Genomic DNA, 20,798 nt, shown 5'->3' with positions numbered 1-20,798 from the left:
ACTAGTATCCCTTCCTGTTGTGTCATGTCCCGTCGCCCCCCCGCAACAGTTTGCAGGTTTTCTTTAGCTCCGGTAATATCGAAGCTTTGTTTTAGTCTTTCCACCTGCATGTTTGAAACCCAGTTTAAAATTGGGTTTTAAAAGTCAGGACTTCGAGCTTGCTTCTATTTCTGAGGGAAGTGAAATGGATCTGCTTTCTGTTTTAGTCCTCACGTGTTTTCCAAGCATCTTGCGTGGTAACTTAATTCATGCTTTGGACTTCTAAAATAAGACTAGGGTTTGATAAATCTACAGCAAGATTAAAAAAGAAACAGCACAGGCTTATAGGTAAATACATAGCTGAAAAATGATAAACAATGCACTCTTCCACATATTTTTGAACATTCCGAAGCTTTCACAGAAGCAAAAATATTCAGTAATTCTTTATTTTTCTTAGGTTGGTTCTTAGGTTGCAGCCTTGTTGCTGCGCTTAACCAATTTGATTAATGTAACTTTATTGTATAGTCATGTCCTTTTTAGGATTGTAGGCTGTTGTCAAGTGGAATGGATCCAGAAGTTGGAATTTGGCCCTCGGCTCCTCCACTGGAATCCTGTGGGTAGTGGAATCGTCTTCCTGAGACCTCACTGTCTCTGGCTATTGTCAGTGTACCAGAATGCCTTAGGTTCAGCTGTGCTCCTGAGAGTCACTGAAAAAAAAACAATGCAGGAATCTATCATACTTTGGTGTTAAATAACGTTTCTTTATTTCCTGTGTCTGACTTTTCAGTCCTTTTCTGAACTTCAGAATCCCTTTCAGCAGCTGTGTGGTGTTGCTGTCAGTTAAAATAGCTATTGTGCTCCGCTTCAGAAAGCTGTCTCTCTGAGGGGAGAATGCTTTCCAAATTATGCTTCTCTCTTTAAAAGTCGATGCAAGTTCTCACGAGTATAGTATTCAGTCTCATCTTCGGTTTGTAAATGTTACTGGGAAGAACCTCAGGATCCTTTTGAGCACGAGGCCCCACCAAAGATCAGACATCCTTCGGCACAATGCGAGGCAATAGTCTGCAGAGACTTAATGAATTGTCTGTGTGATGCCAGCTTCCTAAAATGCAGTTGGTGGGTGTCTCTTCCAGCATTTACAGTTTGGTTTGCATTCCTCAGTAATCCCCACTTGCTCAACTTGTAGCTCTGATTCAGAAAGTGGGATTTAGAGCTCCGCCTCCACTCATCTGAGACCTTAGTGTACATGTCCAGATGCCGTAACTCCTGGTAACAGTGGGAAAAAAAAAATGAGAGAAAAGATGTATCTGTTCTCAGAGTCTGCTTGCGGCTGGTACGCTGTTGTGCCAAACTGTAGCAAAGATGCAGGGAGGGAGTTGAATCAGTGATAAGATAATTAAGAACCTGATCCTCCTTTTTTTTTTTTTCTTCCTTCTGGTTCATACTGAAGCCAGTGCAAGGATGAGGATTAAGAGAATGAGGCTTCTTTAATTTTCTAACCTCTGATGGGTTCAGTAAATACGAAGTAATTGATCCCAACTACTATAGCCTTGGTGAGAAGTAGCTGCTGCAGACAGTTGAGTAGAAGGTATCTGTAACATAATTCTTAGAATTAAGCTGCTGCTGTTCCTGGTCCCGTGCCCAGACCAGAAGGCTGCACCTCGTGTCCATCCCAGAAGTGTTGCAGAGTTTAATGTATTTCTTTCACAAGACTTATGGGGGTGATGGGGGAGGAGCTGCTGCTGCTGTTCATTTTTCTGCCCTAGGGTAGGCTGTAGCTGAGGATTTGAGATTGAGTGAATATGAGAATACGAAAAGTGACAGAGTGCTAATACATTAGGCATTCATTTTGTATCATATTAGTAGTGCTTGTAGTGGATAAGTGAGATGTCATACCATGTTATGTGCAATTAGGAGTACGCAACTGAACATCTCATTGAGGTAACACGGATGTGCTGAACAGGGACTGAAGCCGGTACCTTAAAACCACATCAAACTTCGTTGAGAATCTCTGCGAGAGAAAGATGCGGAAGGGCATGGAGTTTACTTGTGATAAGGACCTTCTGGGTTTCTTGGTACCTTTTTTGGCAAGCTTAAAAAAAGTTGAGTTTCTATGATAGAAAGCAGCAGAAAAGCACAATCAGTTCAGTGCTTTCTGTTTAACATCTTACACGGGTGCTTAGGAAAATAAAAAGGAGAGGGAATCCTCAGTGCAAGAATTGATTTACTGGGAATCTCTATCAACCTCTCAAGCCTCTTCCTCTCTCCCCGATTTTCAGAGTTACCTCAGCTGATGCAACCTACTCCTTGGATTTTGAAATCCGTGAAGAAAGATCTGATGGACAAATACTACTTTGAAAACAGTTTTGTTGCTGTCTCTTCGGGTTTGTATTCTGGATTCTGCTTGGTGTCTGCCTTGGGCAGATAACTTCATTTCTGTGTGCCTTCATTTTTATGTCTGTGAACTGACAGCAACAATAGGCTCACTGGAAGACTGAGGTCTAAGCATACTTCTCAGACAGAAGATACCCTAGAAATTATTTCAGAAACCATCTTTCCTCTTATACTTTCAATCCTTATTTGGAAACGGGCAAAAGGAGTTAAAATTCTGATGTTTAGGGTTGGAATGTCTTGTTCCCTTCCCTCAACACAAAGCTTTGGAAGGTATACAAAGCAGCCCAGAGAATCTTTCAGAGAAAGGGAACATGAGCCCAGCCGGACTCATTTGCCTGGACTAAAGGCTAAGGAACTTAACGCATTGCTCTGTATAAACACTCTGTGAACCATTAAATAGGAGGATGCAGTTCTGAGGCCTTGTTTTCTGTTCTCTGGTCTCCAGGGATGTAAACCCGGAATCTCCTACTTGCACTTGATTTTTAAGATGCAATGAGAAAAAGGACAGCCACAGGACATACATAGCTGCTGGCTGCCTGTGAAAGATCCTCAGCTAAGGGAAAGCTTCCATGTCTGTTCCAGTATTCCAAATATTGGAATCAAGTGTTGGATTCAGTTGTGTGTGGTGGTGCTAAAGGCAAACTTCTTGTTGGAATTTTCAGGGGTAGAATTTTACCTCTTGATTCTAGGAGTGTCTAGGTAAGGTCCTTAGATTGCATGTGTCTACTGGGTACTCTAGGATCCTGTCTTTAATGTACTAGAGAAATCCTGAGTTTTCCCCAGGGGATATTGCATCCTTGCTCCTGGGGCCATTTGTGAGACCTGGACCTGCTCTGGGTGAACCATCTCATTTGTGCCTCAGGGCAGTGTGAAGCCATGGTGCATTTAAAACACATGTCACGTCTGCTGTTTGTACTCTGGTAACAGCTATCCCACAGATCACTTCCCTGCCTCTTCCAGGACTGCCCAGGGAAGGATTGGTGGCCAACTGCTGCCCATGCTTCTGCAGCTGGTGTTATTTCTGTTGGGGGGAGCCCACGTATCACCAGCCAAATTTTAGTCCCCTCCTGCACCTCTAAAAATCAGAGGCTTTGCTTTGTGAAACATTGCTTTTTCTGTTCTCCTTGGGCCTTCCTACCTCCCTGGCAGTTGCAATTCCAATTGCTTCACGTCACCACTTGGAAACTCAGCAACATGCAGGACTCTTCCCCTTTGCTTTCTGTTTCAACAGCCTCCTCAAACCTCAGCCCCCAGCACATGTGGTTCCAATTACCGAGAACCTCTGCAGTGCTGTGTGGATATGGATGGGGATAGGCTGACCTCTTTATTTTAACACAGCTAGCCTGTTCCTGGGGGAGCTGACTGTTAGCTCACATTTTTCTTATTTGAGATGCTTTTGCTTCACAACCGAATTCCTGAAATCAAAGGGAGGCGGAGGGGAGCGGGCTGCAGGCAGCATGCACTGGGGGCCAGGTCTTGGTCACTTGGAGCACTCGAGCTCTCGGGAGAAGGCGACCTTTGGCTTTTACATCTCTGCCAGCCAAGGAATACACAAAGCAGATGTCCCAGAGCACAGCCTTGGCTGAGTTAATTATCCTTAGGAGACTTCGCCTGCCCCCAGCTTCTCCTCCCTTGCGCAAAGAATGCAAAATAGCAGTCTGTAAGGAGACACCATTTTCTATTTATTTTGGCCTAAAATGCTGTCAGGGTAACTGTTAGGGCTAGTGTGGTCTGAGGGTGAGCAGGGGGGGGTTGACCTTGTGGGTTCTCCTTACAGCTCTGGAACAAGCCAACATAGCTACGCGCTGTCTTCTGGTTTATCCACAGCACAAACTGGGGAAAAGAGTCAAAGGGGAGATAAAAGCCTTAATGTGCATGTGTCTCATTGTTACTGAACAGTAATAGTGGGGGGGAAATGTTTGGTTCCTCAATAGAGCTTAATTTTAAGGCCTACTGAGCCTCAAATACTTTACTGTAGAACTAGTGTCCGTAGTGTCTTTAGCAGTTAGCCGATTTGAGCTTCCAAATCACTCGTGCATCTCTGAAAGTTTTATTCAACATGTAATTCTTTGGGCATAAAAGTAGTTGTCAGCCTCCTATTTAAGCATGTAGAATTCTAAATTTGCTTGTTGCAAAATGCTCAGATTTTGCTCGTTACCACTGTGATGACGGCTAGACAGAGTGGGGGTCAGGCTTTGGCTTTTCCTTAGAAAACTTCATAAATAATTTCCTGCAAGGCTGTAGAAAGACCAAACTCTAACAGATGTGAAATGTCTTAAATTCCTGGCGTGAAGGAGTGGTTCAAAGTTCGCAACATGGCAGGCTGTCCTGGGCTTCTTGTTTCTTAATTCTCAAACATATTATTCTTGTATGTATTTAACTTAGACAGATACTCTCTTTTCAGATACTTTCTTGAGTGGGATAAATGTTTTTAGTGCAACAACAAGCGAGTCAAATGTGTAGGATTATTCAGCTAGAAGAACACTATAAGCCTGAGTAATTCTCTGGGTATTTATTCTTGTGAGTATTGATTTTTCTCTGGGCTAATTGAAACTGTTTAAGTAAGAAGTTTTTGCTGATTTGGATCATTTTGACTAAAATAAAGTACTTTACAATCAGCTCAGCCTGCAGGTTTTAGCTGAGACCAGCTATAGCATGGGACTGTTGGATGCACTGAGGTGACTTCTTCCAACAGCCTGCCTGGATTTTGAGAAGAATGTGTGTTACTGGGAGGACTACAGGACCAAAACTTCCTTCTCGGAAGCACTCTATTTTCAGCTAGTGGAATCATAGATGTGAAAATAATTCTTTTAAGAGTATCCCAAGGAGGACTCAAAAATCAGACCACAAAATTATTGGTTGCACTGGAGAAAACTTGTCTGTTGGGGACTGCTCTTCTTTCAGAGAGGATGTGATGAGCCTTGACAACAGTGGCCATTCACTGTTCCTGTCACACTTTCATCCAGGAAACATTTTGATATTAATGAACAAAAGCAGAGCACTTTTCACAGGTGAAATGGAAATTGTCCAGACAGTGCTATAAACTGTGTGTAGGTATTACTGGAATTCCTTCTTTTGCTGTTGTATTGAAGAAAGGTTTCCTCAGCAGCAGATTTGAGTCACTTGCTTCCTGAGTCGCTGCCCTCAAGTGCTTGTACAGGATGTCTCGGGTTGCAGGAAAATTGCAGGTTGCATTTCTACTCCTCCGTGGACATCAGCATCTTGGAATAGTCTGTTGGAAATGTCATTCTTGATAAAAAAGCCAAAATCAATTACAAGAAGTGTATCTGAAGAAATATCGTAGAAGTGCCTGGAGCAACTGAAAGTTTTTCAAGACCCGTTGTGGATACTCACATTTTAAATGAACTTGGTGTGGGGTACGGCTTGGGCCAAGTTCACAAAGCATCATTAAGGTTTTCTTATATCTCAATTCTCTGAGTCTTCTTCTAGGCTATTCTTCCTCATTCTAGCAGTTAAGTGATACAGCATGACTTATTACTTTTTTAGAAGTATAATCTATATTTAGCGTTGCTCCCTAATTCAAGCTGCCTTCTAAACCTAATGAAATATTTAAATCTGGAAGCTTTTTAGCTTTTAGCACATGAATTTGCCTACAAATAAAAATGTCAGTGAAACGTTCTTTTTCACTTGGATTTTGTTTGTATGTTTATGTGCCTTGCAGATAGGTTTATTTTGCTGATATATATAATGTGCATTTGTATATATACGTGCACTTGTTATTGGATGGGCATGAAAATAAACTAAGCTTCATAATAGCACGTATCCAAAAGCATGTATCATCACATGAAGGATTCACACATGAAACCACTATTTTGGGTGGTTGCAATCTGTGATAAGGCCAAATACACGGTCCCAATTTGCTCAGCACATGCTACAGTGCACAGGAGCTGCTTCCTTCCCTCTAAACCTGGTTTGAAGGGCAGGCTTTTCTGAAATTCACACCATCTTAGAACTTACGATATGTTCAAAATTAGTAGTCCTTTAAGTGTTGAAATGAGTTCTGGGCAGTTCTTGAAGACTGACCTCTTTGCATGAGAAAAATGGAGGATACTGTCCATTTTGTGTTTTTTTTTTTTTTCTTTAAAATCTGCTATATTTAAGGCAGAAGGGCCTGTTGGTGACAGGGCTGAGACTCCCTTTGTGTGTCCTGGCCCAATCTGTGCCCTTCCCCTCGTAAATCCCGGCTTGTGCTGTTTGGGTGCTGCCTGTGTAGGTGTGTCAGCTTTGCTATTGTTTAAAAGATTAGTTGCTCTGTATTCCTTGGATATTTAAAACAGCAGTGAGGGATGGAGGACAAATAATATCTCTCCCTTGTCTGCAGGGTGTTGGGTGAGTTACTGTCTTCTGAACAATAGAACAAACATTTGAACATCACAGTGGTGTCTTCCCCCACCAAAATACAGAACATTGTGTCGCCTGTGGTGTGTCAGCGAGCCTGGCGATGCACCCAAGGTTTGTTTTTTTTTTTTTTTTTTCAGGCCCAGGGCCAATGCTTTCAAAATACTGCAGTCACAATAAGCTTTAGGGTTCCTGCTCTGCAGGAAAACCAACCAACCTCCCTCCCAAGTCATGGGACAGGGGCTGAGTAAGGCCTGAGTAAAGCTGGAAGAAGCAATTCCCCAACTGCTCTTTGCAGCAGAAAGAGCCGCAGGCAGGATGTGGAAAGGGAAGAGGGTTTTTGGGGAAGAACAGCGGAGCCTGCATATATGTGGCATGTAGTGAGCGAGACTCTTGGGTCTGACTTCTGGGAAAATCATCTATTGTCTTAGTCTATTGTCTGCTGGAGCCAGCCCTTGAGGTCTTACTCCGAGTGGGCTCTGCCCTCCTGTGGCTGTGGAGCTCTTCCAGGGGGAAGGTACGGAGCCAGCTGGGAACCAGCAGAGCTAAAGTGTTTGCTGGCAGCTTTTGCAAACTGGTCAGCGTATGCAGGAGTTTGCTACTTGAAAGGGGTTGTCCATAAGCTGACACTCTCCTTCAGTACTCATTTAAATTAAACCTAAAGTGAGCAGGGGGGGAAAATAAACAGTAAAAGCACCATCAGCAAAATTTCATTTCTTTGACCTGTTCTTGCTAGGCCTCATCGACACAAATACAAGAGAACTTCAGAGGGTTTTTATTTTGTTGAGTAATAAAGCACTTAATATACTCAAGCCACCTCTTGGTTATTTCCTTCTTTTTCTTTCTCGGGCATATATTGTAAATTCCAGCACAAATCTGAAGGTAAACGTCCATTTCATCACTGCTTGCTACAGTGAGATCCCACCCAAACTACTGAAGGGCCTGAGGTTTCTTTACATTAAGCTCTCTTTGGATTTTGCAGGGGTAGTTCCCATAGCTGGCACCCTCTGTTGGGTATTTCTACAGAGCTGTGTTTTGAGCTTCCTTTTGACTTTGTACAGGTATAGGTGACTGGAAAGAGTGAGGGTTTTGTCTAGAACACCTGAAAAACTTACAGACTTCCTTGTGATTTCACGGGCATTACTGAAGAACAAATAAGGACTAAAGGGACAAGTTGGGTTATTTTAAGACAGACATGTCATGGAAAAAGTACATTGTGCATGACAACCTGGTTATCGGTTCGGTGGTGAATCAGCTCCAAATTATCTCTGATTGCGTCTACCTTTGAAAAAACAAAGGGTCCTTTAGAAGTTTGCAGTCGCTCTCTCACTGGGTGTCTGCCTCATCTCATTCCCATTTAGAAGATGAGTTTATAGGCACCGGGGTCCTTTCTCAAATCCACAACGTTTGCTGGGGGCAAGAAGAAGAAACCAAGGTGTGAGCTCTCTTAAAAACAGTCTGTCTGTGCCAGAGAGGAATGAAAGTGATGCTTGTTACGCTCCTTCAAAAGGTGATTTATAATCCTCATCAGCGCTTTTATCATAAAACTACATTTTTAAAACATAGAATACCCTGTGAGGTGTGCACAAAACCTCTGTGCTCTGCTGGCACGGGACTTTGAAAATGTTGCAAATGCTATGTGAATGCTCACTATTGTGGTGCTTAAATTAAACTTATTGATCAGCCATCTAGCGAGTGGCAGCATGTTAATGAAGGCAGCCCGCAGCAATGTGGGCTGTAGGAGAAAGCAGGCGTTCATCTTAGGCGGAATGAATAATTGTATTTGGCAGATGGAGCTTTGAGACTAGTGAATCCAGTGATAAACTGGATTAATTTTCCCTTTAAAGAAAGCAGCTAATGTGGCTGAAAAGGAGCTTTCACTCTCATCGATTCCTGTAGAGATCCGTGTTGGGGAGGAGAGCTTAATCCTTTGCAAGACTCCACCTGTCTTAAAATTCTAGGCATTTTATGTATGTGCACACACATCATAGGTGATACCTTCTATAGAAGTGCTTGGCAAGTATTGATTAAATATCGGGAGCTGAGGGATGGTGATGTTAACAACTCAGAGGCAGATCTGAGAACGGGAGCAGGAACGGAATGACTTTTCTAAAACTAGAATTGGTCCTGAAGACACAGAATGAACTGAATGAGGTGTCATGTTGGACATCATTTTTCCTGGCTTTTTCTGTTTTCCCTTGAAGGTAAAGGAAAAGTTAAAGTATAGGAACAAATTTAGCCCATGTAACTAGAGCTTCTTATGCTCTTGCCAGTAATCTTGCTGTGTGATCACAGGATTGTGTGTTCCATCACAGATGTGACTTCCTAGTGCTGCCAACTCTCACAGTTTTCATCAGTTTCGCAATAATTAGTCCAAGAAGCAAGATACTTCATCTTGCTTTGTTTCACAGGGGGGGAAAAAAAGTGCTTTTAGGCTTTCTTCTTGCACAGCAAAAACTTAACAGCAACCCAACTGTGCTCTGAAGATTTATACATGAAAAGCAGATGGTATTTGTGTCCTAGAAACTTGGTTGGGAAATTTTTTATTTGGTGTCACAGCAGACCTTGGGGGGGTCCCTGACCTAAACACCCTAATATTCCATACCTCTGACCTTTGGGGTCAGTTTTAATTGAGTTTGAACTTCCCATGGTGAGTCCATGAGTTATCAAAAGTTGGAGACAGGCAAAGCCAAGAACCACCCCGATTTTGTTCAGTTTTAGCAGGGATGCAGTATAGAAAGAAACTCGGAAAGAAAGTGGGAGTTTCAGGGTGACTAACCCAGTGCAGGGTGAAAACCATGTTTTCCTGCGGTGCGCCCTCTCCTGGTCCAGGTTTCAGGGAGTTAATATGTGTTTTGGGTTTTAATGGTGACCATTTAAAAGGCTCTGCTTCCCTCTAGTGTTTCACCTTGGCAATTGCATCCTCTTTTTTAAAAAGACGTTGCTGTTCAAAGACACTTCATTAGCCTATTTGTACTGTGCCTTTCTTAGGATTAACCCTCTTGTTCCCAGGCTGGTCTCTTATTTCTAGTGCTGAAATGCACACAACGAACATTATCCAGTGCTAGGGAGGAGACTCCAAGCCTTGTCAGACTGACATAGGAATAAAGCGATGGGCTCTGAAGGTCTTTTGGGTGGAAATACTGCTTATGAGTTAAGGTAATAAAAGGCAAAGGCAAAACCCAGGAGGTTATCTGAAATTTTGAGTGCGTAGAGGATGTGGGTGTGACTTTAGTATTGACAGCTCTGGAGTGTGAAGCCATCTGTTCTTTGTGCTTAAATATTAGTGTGAAACTAACTGCCTATGTACATCTAGATGTCCCCTTTCATCAGCTGCAATCTGTCCAGGAAGCCGAGCCGTTGGGTTTTCTTTGATGCTGTGAAGCAAATGAGGAAGAATCCGGCGAAACCTAAGCTAGCAACACTTGTCGGTGCAGAAATGCATCCTTAATCCTGGTCTCTAATCACCGGTGTCTTGTCTTTCAGCTTCCTGTTCGGTTTGGCTGTCCGAGGCTCAGACTGAATTTAAGAGAGTGGCTGAAGAAAACGTGACTTTGCCCTGTCACCACCGCCTGGGCCTCCTGGAGCAAGGGAGCCTGGATATTGAGTGGCTGTTGCACATCTCGGAAACGGTACAAAAAGCGGTAGGTTCAGCCCTCGTTAGCATCTGCTGAGAAAATTGTCTTATTTCTCTGTTGACATCAGCAGCAGCCATTGATTTATAGAGGCTTCTGTGATTATCTTTGCAAGTTATTCTAATGAAGTAAGCGATGTGTAGAAAACACAGCTGATTTATTTAGAGAGATTTATAACAATATAGAAGTTATTTGATATCCACGCGTGCTGTCTTGGAACAGGTTGTGTTACAATTGAGTTTTCTTTAAACTAACACTGTTATTTAATCAGTCACTGTTGGATAAACTTCAGAAGTGCCCTTGAGGTTTTCAGAATTGACCTTGGGTTTTGTAGGCCCAGTTTTTGAAACCTTGGTTTTAGGAAAAAGTATAGTAGTTTAGTACTTAGGAAAATGAAGTCTGCCGTAACTTAAATTAGCTAGGCAAAACCAGCCAAAATTAAAGATTGTTTTTATATATTGTGGCATCAGCTGGTGCCTATTTTGACACTAGTATAAATGCTCCAATATAAATCTTTAGCATAAATACAGTTTACGTATCGGTCTCAGACTCAAAATCCAGGTTTAATTTTCCACCCTGACACAGCGGCCCTTGGCACGTCACTTAGCTGTGCAGAACCTTGGTCTGCAGTTCCGGGAAATGCTGCGATTTGTTGTCCCACATGAAAGTAACATTACAGCTGGCTCATTAGTGACTCTCTCTGCTCTTCAGGTGATCACTTACTCTGGAGGCCGTGTTTATGATGACCTGAATGAGGAACAGAAAGGGCGCGTTTCCTTCACATCCAACTTCCTTGCTGGAGATGCGTCCTTACAAATCATATCCCTGCAGTCCAGCGATGCGGGGAAGTACATATGTAAGGTTAAAAACGCTGGGCAGTACGAATGGGCCCGCATCACCCTGAAGGTTGTAGGTAAGGTCATTTTATTGTTCTTCCAAAGAAAAAAAATCGCTAGACTTGTTTCCTGGAGAGAGATTTATTTCAGCAGGGTATAAATACAAAGACATCTCACGATCGGGTTTCACTGTCTTAACTCCACATCTGCCTTTGCATTTTTTTTGGCAAAGGACAGGACACAGGAAGAGCCTAAAGAACTGTTTGGAGGTAATTATAATCACTTGCAAAATCATATGAACCATTCTTTCCAAATAATCTCTATGATCTCATCACACAAATGAGACTGATATTCTAGCTAAGCTGAATCAGGCGATCACCCTGTCCAGATCCCCTGCTGAGGACTCTGGGTTCATGTCCCGAACTATTCCAAGTCAGTGGAGGTGACAAATAATCTGCCGGGGTTAGCATTTCTCTTCCCTGATTTCAGTTTCTTGGTTGGCTTGCGGCATGTTACACTGTCATCCCACAGAAGAAGTGCTGTGGCTTGCCAGCTGCTGTGGAGAGAAGGAAGAAATGGAGAAGTAGGGGAGGGAAGAAGGGTGTTCTCTAAATAGTACCTAGAAGAGGAAGACAGTGATAGAGCTCCTCTGATGCAAGTACTCATGAGGGAAACTGTCCCAGAGGATTATAATGTGTCATTTCTGTGTCTGAGCCAGCCAGCTCCACTTCTTAGACTATGAAGTTGCACAGGGTTGCAGCTAAAATCCCCTAACAAACATCTCTGGTGTATTTCCTTAATGCATTCCAGAGAAGACAGCTCTTGGAAGCTGCTTAAATTACGTGTTTTGCCAAAGAAAGGGTTTTCCACTGAGAAAATAGCCTGCTGCATTTGCCTGACCTGTCTTCTGTTTCTTCCAGAAAAACCTTCCAAGCCCAAATGCTGGCTGGAAGGGGAGCTGCTGGAAGGAAAGGAACTGTCACTACAGTGCCGATCCGCCTCTGGCACTGCACCCATCTCCTACCGATGGCAGCGCATAAACGAGGAAGATGAGAGAGCCGAACATCTCCCGCCTACATCGAGAGTCAGTAAGTCAGGTCATTTCCTCCCAGAGCTCTCAGAACGCTCACAGCCAGATAACTGCCCAGATAAACGTGTACAGTCGTGTCCCTGCTTTTTAAACGGAGATCTCTTGGTGGCAGTGATAGCAATGGTGTAACAGTGCCTCTCGCTGCTGCAGCTGAACATTGTGGTGTGCTCCACCCTCAACAAGGAAGTGCATGAGGAGTTTGTGTAGTGTTTTGCTGAAGGTTGACAAAGAAAATGCTTAAATGATGCCTTTTCTGAGGCATCATTGATTGTTCCTGAACTGATTGGATCCAGAAGTTCAATTTGTGCTTCTGCGTCCTGTCCACTGTTAAGGTTTCTTTGCCTTTTTTTGATTAATCCCCATGTTGTTTTTCCCCGTTTCAGACATTTCTAATCCCGGCCAAGTCCTCCTGAAGAACCTTACGCAGATGAGCACGGGGTTGTACCAATGCATTGCCACCAATGAGGCTGGACAAGAAAGCTGCGTTGTTCAGGTGACGGTACAGCGTAAGTATTGGCACATAACCAGTACTGGCACCACCACAGGAGCAGCGCTGCTTCTCAGCTGCCCCATCCCAGCCGGTAAACTTTCTGCCACACCTTTGCCCATTCATACCTGAGTCACATGAAGTAGTTGTCTTATTTATTGCATTTATTACAGCAGCCCTCTGTATAACCTGAAGTGGTAGATGCATTGTTCGGGCTCAGATGTTTTGGTCCGTTAGAAGTTTGGATTTTGGGAATGACTAATGAAATATGAAGGAAAAAATGGTGAGTTAAAAGGTTCCAGAGTCTCCATCTTTTGAGGTTCTTCTGTCTGGAGCGATCGCATGAGATTATTCTCAAGTATAAATCTCCGTGTGGATGGTCCATCATTCCCAATTACTTACCTGCTGCACTTGAGACAGTAAACTGGAAATGGTGGCTTTGACATGAAGTAATGTGTAGAATAAAAAAAAACTTTTGATAGTTTGGTTTTAATCCAGATGTAAGAAATTCTGTCCCGAGCAGAGATTAACATTAACGTTAACCTGATTAACCCCATCAAGGGTGTGTGCATGTCCAGCTATCTGTGTCTTTGCATATGCAAGGAAAAGGGCGGTGTTCAGCCCCAGCACTGAGGACAAATCCAAACAATACTGTTTTTCAGGTATTTATGAGCCACTCTTGGGGGAGATCGGCAGGAGCTGGATCTGCTGTGATAAATGGCTGCTAATAGCAGAGTCTCTTCTGTGGAGATTCCATAGCTTTGGAACTTTTGTGCCCAGCCAGGCCTGAAATAGCTGGAATATGGTCATGTAGCAAGGAAAACCTGTTCGCCTCAGGCATCTGAAGTAAAAGCATCCAGGCAGCTTTTATGCCAATTGAACTGAATTGGTTTAAAACCTCACTTTGGTTTGCTAAACCCTCCGTAGGGACGAGCCTTAAGGAAACTACTTTCAGACAAACCCAACCTAACCACTCTTATCACAAGGAGTTGTCATAAAGTATCATACATTAGGAAGTGTTCTCTCATTAACTGTGTTATTTTGGGTGAAAATGCCTTGCACCTGCAGAGTACGTCCTTCCTTTCCTCCTTCCTCTCCAGCCCCCTCAGGTCACTTTTTTCCCAATTGAATAATTCATTCTGCAAGTGGATTGAGATCATTTCAGGGCAAGTTGAAGGAAAAAAAAAAATCCTGATGGGGAAACATTCATAGTTCAAACACTCTTCTGCCTGTAGGAAACTGGTGCTTTGTTTGGCAGGTGGGTTGTCCTGTCTGTCTCTGCTTTCTGTGGTTCTGTGCTCTTGTGAGAGGGTTTTTCCTCCTCATTTCAGTTCTGACCCATAGCTGCAGGCGTAGCACTTGTGATCCCACCCTTCCAGAGGTGAACACTTTACTCACTGTTAGCTCAGGTTTAGAAACAATCCCTGAAGATAAACTGGTTCAGCTTCTCTGTGTAGACACGCCTAAATAAGTAGATTAATACATTCTGGTCTGATTTATACCTGGTGCTATAAATTGTAGTGCGTGAAATCCTATATGACTCTATAGTGAGAGTTTATTGACTGACACGTTTGCTTTCTGGGCAACAGATGCACAAAACGTCGGCATGATCGCTGGAGCGGTTTGTGGCGTGGTGCTGGGACTTTCCCTCCTTTTCCTGGTGGTGAGGCTGACGATAAGGAGGAAAGAAAAGAAGAGATACGAGGAAGAGGAGGCACCAAATGAAATTAGGTAACGCCGCCTTTTTTTAATCCCTCACCTCCTACCCTCCCTTCTTTCAGTTTCACACATCTTTTCACTACAGTTTTAAGTAACCTACATATAAGTGTCTTAAAAGGTTGTTCTAAAAAGCTTGCAAAGTCTCTTTGAAATAACAGTGACAAATTTCTTGAGAATCATCTTTGTGAAGACTTTCCAGATGATTACATAGATGAAAATGTCTTCTTTTTCCCCCAGGACAAATTAGCGTACAACTCAACAAAATATTCTCTCTCAGGCTTGCAATTTCAGCATTTTAAAGCATTTGCATAATCCTTTCCCATACTTAAATTCAACCCGCTTGTCCACTGTGGTTCTGAGAGGTTTGGGGTTGGGTTTTTTTGGTTTTTTGTTTTTCAATTGCAATTTATGTTGGGAATGCTACTAGGCAGGCAGGTTCCCACAGTTTTTCTTGAGCATTTTGAACAACTGTGCTTCTGGATTTAGCTCAGGGTGAGAAATCCCCTGTGTGCAGAAAGGAGAAGCCTGGCCCTGAGTGGGTGTACCGGGAACGCTGACGCATGTTCTTTGAGCTCCTCTGTTACACGCGTGTGAGGTCTGCCCCTTAACTCCCCTGAGCAGAGATCTGTCTCCAGCCAATCAAGCCTGAACTTCTCAGGAAGGGAAGCGCTGGAAAAAGATCTTTCCAGGAATGGGTTTTAGCTGCTCCTGCCCTTGAAGAAACCCCTTGCCTTGTTCCATCCTTCTATTTCTATTTGTAAATGACTGCCTGCCCTCACATGACATCTCTTTACCATCAGGCGTCTCTATAATCCATTCAGCAGCCGATTATTCTGCCTGGCGGTCAGGTTGCCAGCAAGAAGGTAGCCTCTGCTGATTTCTTCCCTTCCCTTTACTTTCAAGTCTTGCATGCCTCCTTATTTTCAATCTGAGCTTCAGCCTCCTGTATCACTTTTTCACGCATGAGTGTTACCTCTCCTCTCTCTGGGCCCAGTTCTTGCACTTCTTTCACTACCCACATCTTTTTTTAACTAGAAAAACTGGTCTCAGCTGGTCCTGTCTAGGTGATTTGTCGTTATGAGTAAGGATTACAGAGCAGACAGTTCTATCTGAACTGTTTGTACTCACACTTGGCATTCGTTCCACAGACCTCAGAGCCACACACACAGAGACAGTCGTGTGCAGCGCGTGTTCTAAATCCATCCAAGCCATAGCTCCGCAGAGCAACAGGGAGTTCAGTCCACAAAGTTACTTAGCACCGAATTCAGAAAACCCTGTACCTTGCTCAAACTGCTGGCCAAATCTGCCCTGGTGATTTGCAGCTTCATTAAGCAACTGCTTGTTGCAGCAGCAATTCGATCTGGTAAAATGTATAAGTGTTTCTGTTCTTTGTGGTATTTGAGCCCTGTCATCTGTTCGATTGCAGAGAAGATGCGGAGGCACCCAAAGCCCATCTCGTCAAGCCCAGTTCCTCTTCCTCCGGTTCCAGGAGCTCACGCTCGGGTTCCTCCTCGACCAGGTCGACAGCCAACAGTGCCTCTCGCAGCCAACGGACTTTGTCAACGGAAGCTACTCCCCATCTGACTCCTCCCCAGTACAGCCAGAGGGAGACGGAAGGGAAAGAAATCGAGCCAAAGAAAGTTGACTACAATAACCTGATGAAAATGGGAGCGACGCTGGTCATGGTGCCTGCCCAGAGCCACGCGTTCCAGACCGTGTGACTGCTCACCAACCCTCTGGAGACTCCTGCTGTCCAGAAACACTTCACATACCACCAGTCACATAGGAATTGTTAGATTAGTTATCTTACTGGTCAGCTTAATTTTAATCACTTGTGATTATTCACCCCACAAGAAGCCCTCCCACTCAACTCTTTCTTACATCTTCCAGCACTGAGCTTCTGATACAGAATTATTTTTTTTTTAAAGAAAGATACATTTGAGGGAAAAGGGAGCCTTCTTTTTAAATTATCTTTTTTTGGAAATGGAACACTGCGCATTTTAAAACTACAACAGCTGGGCGCTGTGCAAATGAAATGAAGCCAAACCTCAGGATTTTTTAAAAGGGATCAACGGAGATATAAAGACTCATAATATTCCAGAGAGGTTTTGTGGGGAAGGAGGAGTCTTTTGTACTGGTTTCGGAGAACTTTCTCAAAGATGCATTGTTTTACCTGAAGATTTTGAGGCAGACTCTCTGCTGAGGGTTGTCTGGTGATCAGCCCCAAAGGGAACAGACGTTTTCTGCTTTCAGTCTTCTGGTGAAATGCTTCTGGAGGCTGTAACTAAAGGGGAAATGAGAGGATCCCTCAAAAAGGCATGTGTCTGAACTAACCTTTCTGCTAAAGAGGAAGGACCCTTTATGTCAAGGAAACAGAGGTGCTTTAATTGCCAGAATAAACGTAACGATGCACCCGGAGAGATACGGCCAGGAGCCTGACTCTGCTTTTATGGCCAGCACCGCAAAGCCACAGTGACTCCACCGGAGTGGTGGGATCTGTGGCGAATGAGCCTTAGTGTGATGCAGATTGGGCACTGAATCCAGAAGGAAGGCTCTACCTCCGAAAGCAAGGGCCACCAATCTACCAAAAAGCCTGGACGAAGCATTTGGAAGATATCTTTGCTCTCGCCAGGTTGTGAATTCACCGTTTTTGGGGTGAGCCGTGCTATAGGAGCCTTATGGAGAGCTCTTCTCAAGACTGAACGAACAGCATTCTTGAGCCTGACCTTCAGGCATCCAGGTAAGACTGAAGGATAGTGACAGAGCACATAGTGAGGAAAATACACCAGGAGCAGGTAAACAAGCACAATGCTGCTTCCATTAGAAAATATTTGTGTGCAGTGTCCCACTTCTACACCAAACGCTGGACCACGTGCTATTGTTGAGGCTTAACCCTTAGCACAACTCTTAAAAAATAGCAAGAATCATAAAAAATATTCTCTGGGATTAGATTAGCCAGAATAAACATTTCCAAGGACTAGAAAGTCTTACATGTCAAGTTGAAGGCTAATAGGAAACGATGGGAGATAGGGACAGGCTTCCTCTGGAGGCAGATCTGTCATTTATATTTTCCTCCAAAGGACTCGGCTCTGAGCACTTGTAGGTTCTAGATTCCTGTATTCCTGGACTGATGATTTTCTATTTTAAAAATAGGGGTTTTTTTTCCAATTGAGGGAGGAAAGGTTTTCTCCAATTTGTGGAATGAGTTTACAGGAGGTGGATCAGCACAGAAGAACCACAACTCTATAATTCTTTCACTCCAGGGACTGTCATTAACCTCCTTTTCTGACTGAGACGTGGAATTTAACTTCTTTGCTTGAGATCTTAGACATTCTGACCAAAGCCAAGCCCAGCTTGGGCTACTTCCTTCTGGGAAATAGTTTTCAAACTTGCCCTGTATGACCCGAGAATTTTTTTCCTAGGAGCAGTCACCCATTTACATCGCACATACCAAAATTTCACTTGCTCTCTGTATCCCAGAGTCAGCCTTTGTCCTTGGCAGGACAAAGTCTGGATCCGTTGTGCAGGGAAGGTGGTCTGGAGTCACAGATTTAAAGAGAGGAGACATCAGGTATTGGGTTTTTGATAAGTTCTACTTTGTGACAGCTCCTGGTGTTGGATAGTGTGGGATTTTACCTGTTTTCCCTGGCCGCTCTAGAGGCAGGTTCCTGGGCCGGCCGTGTTTTGGTGGATTTGGTAGTGGCTGTCACTGCTGGGAAGCAGCAGCTCTAAGTGGGATTGCTCCACAGTTGCTCTTTCCCTGGACCCTGAAGGTTTTAGGCACTCCAGAACTGGGAAGTCCCAAAGAGCACGAGCAGGGCTGCTCAACTAGTTTGTGGCTCCTTCTATGGTTGCTTATTGTGCTTAACATTAACTGTGTTGCATCTGAGGAATCTTACTCTATGCGTATAAAACCAGGAATGCTTTTCTCAGTAAAGAACACATGCCTGAGCAACCAGAAGCTTATTACCCCAAAATATGGGTAACAATTCTAACAGTTGAGCTGGCCACAGCCCGGGTACCAAATGCTGCAGGTTAGATTTGAGTCAGAGGCCAGAGCTGCAATTAGCAAAGAGGAGGATGCTCCATCCACAGTCCGGTGGCCACCTGCCGCCAGCTGGGAGAATTTGCCCAGAGAAGTCAGTCTGCTTTTTCCAGCCATCTCACAGGTGAACACAAAGTCGATTTTGCACTTTGGTTGCCAGTGTGAAGCCCAAAGGGAAACGCTTATTACTCAAGGGAAATACAAGAGATGGTTTCAAAGGTATTTTATTTTCCAAAGGACATTTTCTGAGCTCCGGATGAGACCATCAGGAGTTGCATAAGGGAAGCAAATGCACCATAAGCCAAACTCTATTTTGTAAAATAGTGTACTTAAAGCATTTACTGTCATATACCAGTTATTACTAGTGTGATTAAATGCATACAATGTTACGTAGCTTTCTTTTGTTTCTCAGCAGCTAAACTACGCTTACATCTCTTCTACCTGCTATAATTGGTGTACTTGTACTGTGTCTGAACAACTCAGAGGAAAGCAAATATTTATTATTGATTCCTTTGAATCAATGATTTCATAATATTTTTTTTTTTGGTTGGTTGTTTTATAAATAAATGTGCTGCAGCTGAAGCGCTACAGCTCAACTAAACTTGTGCTGCATCTTCTGTGGTATGATGTGTTACATGCTGTCAAGCTGAATCCAAGGGAAAAAAAGTAGGGAGTCAAAAATACCATTTTTAAGCTAACGAGGAACTATGTGCGTATTTGCGTGGGGAAGCTGGGGTAGGTTTTTTTCCAGTCTAAGTTATGTGACATGGTATGAAATAGGTGAAACCTCGGGTGTATTGAAGTAAACGGTGTTTTGACTTACATGCAACAATTTCACCTGAGATATTTTTGCCAAGGACGTAGGTGCTTCAAGCTTAATAAGATAAACGGTGGCGGCGCAGACACAGCACAGATATAAACCTCCCACTCCTCCGCCTGTGACCCAACTCCTGAACCACCCACTGCCTTTCAGTCCCTCCCGAACAGGGAGAAATGAAACCATGAAACAATGAAAATGAATGAAACCTTGAACAACTAAGACACTTCAGACAGTTTAGATCTTCTCTGCAGATAAAACATTTCCAACTAGCTCACAGGAATCTCCGGCCAGGGAGACGTAGGTGGAATTCAGGGTAACTAAACATAACTGTGGTTGGTTTCTCTCGCAGTGCTTCAGCCTTCTTTCCCCCCGGGGGTGTTTTGCGCCGAGGTCTTCCAACGTCAGCAATCTTCTTTACTGAAATCTGGGAGTAAAAATTGCAACATAATTACGCAGTATTTAAAACAAAACAGGGTGACAACACAGTGGTCTCATAGGTGTGTCCTCCTCTCTGTCCCTGATTCATGAGGAAATGCTTTTACTGGCTCCCTTCTGAGTCGGCGACATCCAAAATCCTGATGAGGCGATACAGGTTTTGAGAGGGTTGTGCAATTGCATCCTTTTGTACAGTATCAGGAATCTTGGGTTATTTTTAACCTGGATCGGTTTGTACTGACACACTGAAAGGGGAGAACGTGGTGGGAAAGGGAAGGGACGGCCTTGGAAATGCCTGATTTTCAAACTTCAGCCGGGGAGTGCAGCTGCAAGTGTGGTGTAAACAGCAAATGCTGCTGTTGTGAACAGGAAGAGTGTCTTTGATAATCTCCACTCTCTTTCCAATTCTGTTTTAAAACACTTAAAGGAGAAGCAGTGCTTGATCTCTCATATACTAAATCAGCTTCAAAAAATAATGTTGGAATTCATAATTTGAAAAATCTCCGCACAGAATACTTGTCCAGCCTGCTGAGCCTTAAATTTTTCTGATATACAGTAAACGAGCCACTTTTGTCCAGTATGTTAACAGCCTTCAGTTTCTGATGAAATGAGTCATTTGCCAAACTGCCCTCCTCCTCCTCCCTGCACTGACTCACTGGTGCTTTAGGCTGCCTTCACTCGCTATCAGGCTGCTGTGCCAACTACGGCTGCACATCGAAATGTCACTAATTTAATTTCAAGCTGCAGGTAGCGCTATTCTTAGATCCTACTGAGATTCTGCCCATGATTTACAAAACTGAAACAAACAAACAAACAAACAAAAAAAAAGCAGAGGCAATCCCTTGCAATCCCTTGCTCCGTGAGAGCTGGTGTGGGATGTATTCAGTGTGAATTAGCACCGCGTGCCCGAGAAGCATCTCCCGTGAAGACCGGGGGCCTGTACTCTGGACAGGGTGGAGTGCTCTTCGCATGCCATACCTGGTCAGATACGGGCTGATG

At 43.7% G+C, this 20,798-nt stretch overlaps 1 protein-coding gene across 1 annotated transcript in view; it reads left to right on the top strand.

Annotated features, from left to right (window-relative positions):
- The window catches only part of CLMP (CXADR like cell adhesion molecule), a 42,893-nt gene extending 23,751 nt beyond the window's left edge, over positions 1-19,142 (top strand). Inside the window, exons 2-7 of the mRNA XM_074162493.1 lie at positions 10,219-10,376; positions 11,079-11,280; positions 12,124-12,291; positions 12,677-12,799; positions 14,370-14,511; positions 15,926-19,142. Of these exons, the coding sequence (XP_074018594.1) occupies positions 10,219-10,376; positions 11,079-11,280; positions 12,124-12,291; positions 12,677-12,799; positions 14,370-14,511; positions 15,926-16,220 (1,088 nt within the window). The 3' untranslated portion in view covers positions 16,221-19,142. The remainder of the gene's footprint in view (positions 1-10,218; positions 10,377-11,078; positions 11,281-12,123; positions 12,292-12,676; positions 12,800-14,369; positions 14,512-15,925) is intronic.
- The last annotated feature ends 1,656 nt before the right edge of the window (positions 19,143-20,798 follow it).

The sequence above is a fragment of the Numenius arquata genome, chromosome 22, assembly GCF_964106895.1.
Source record: "Numenius arquata chromosome 22, bNumArq3.hap1.1, whole genome shotgun sequence".
NCBI lineage: Eukaryota > Metazoa > Chordata > Aves > Charadriiformes > Scolopacidae > Numenius > Numenius arquata.
The sequence above is the reverse complement of the archived record's forward strand: the minus strand, read 5'-3'. Positions and strand labels throughout refer to the sequence as shown.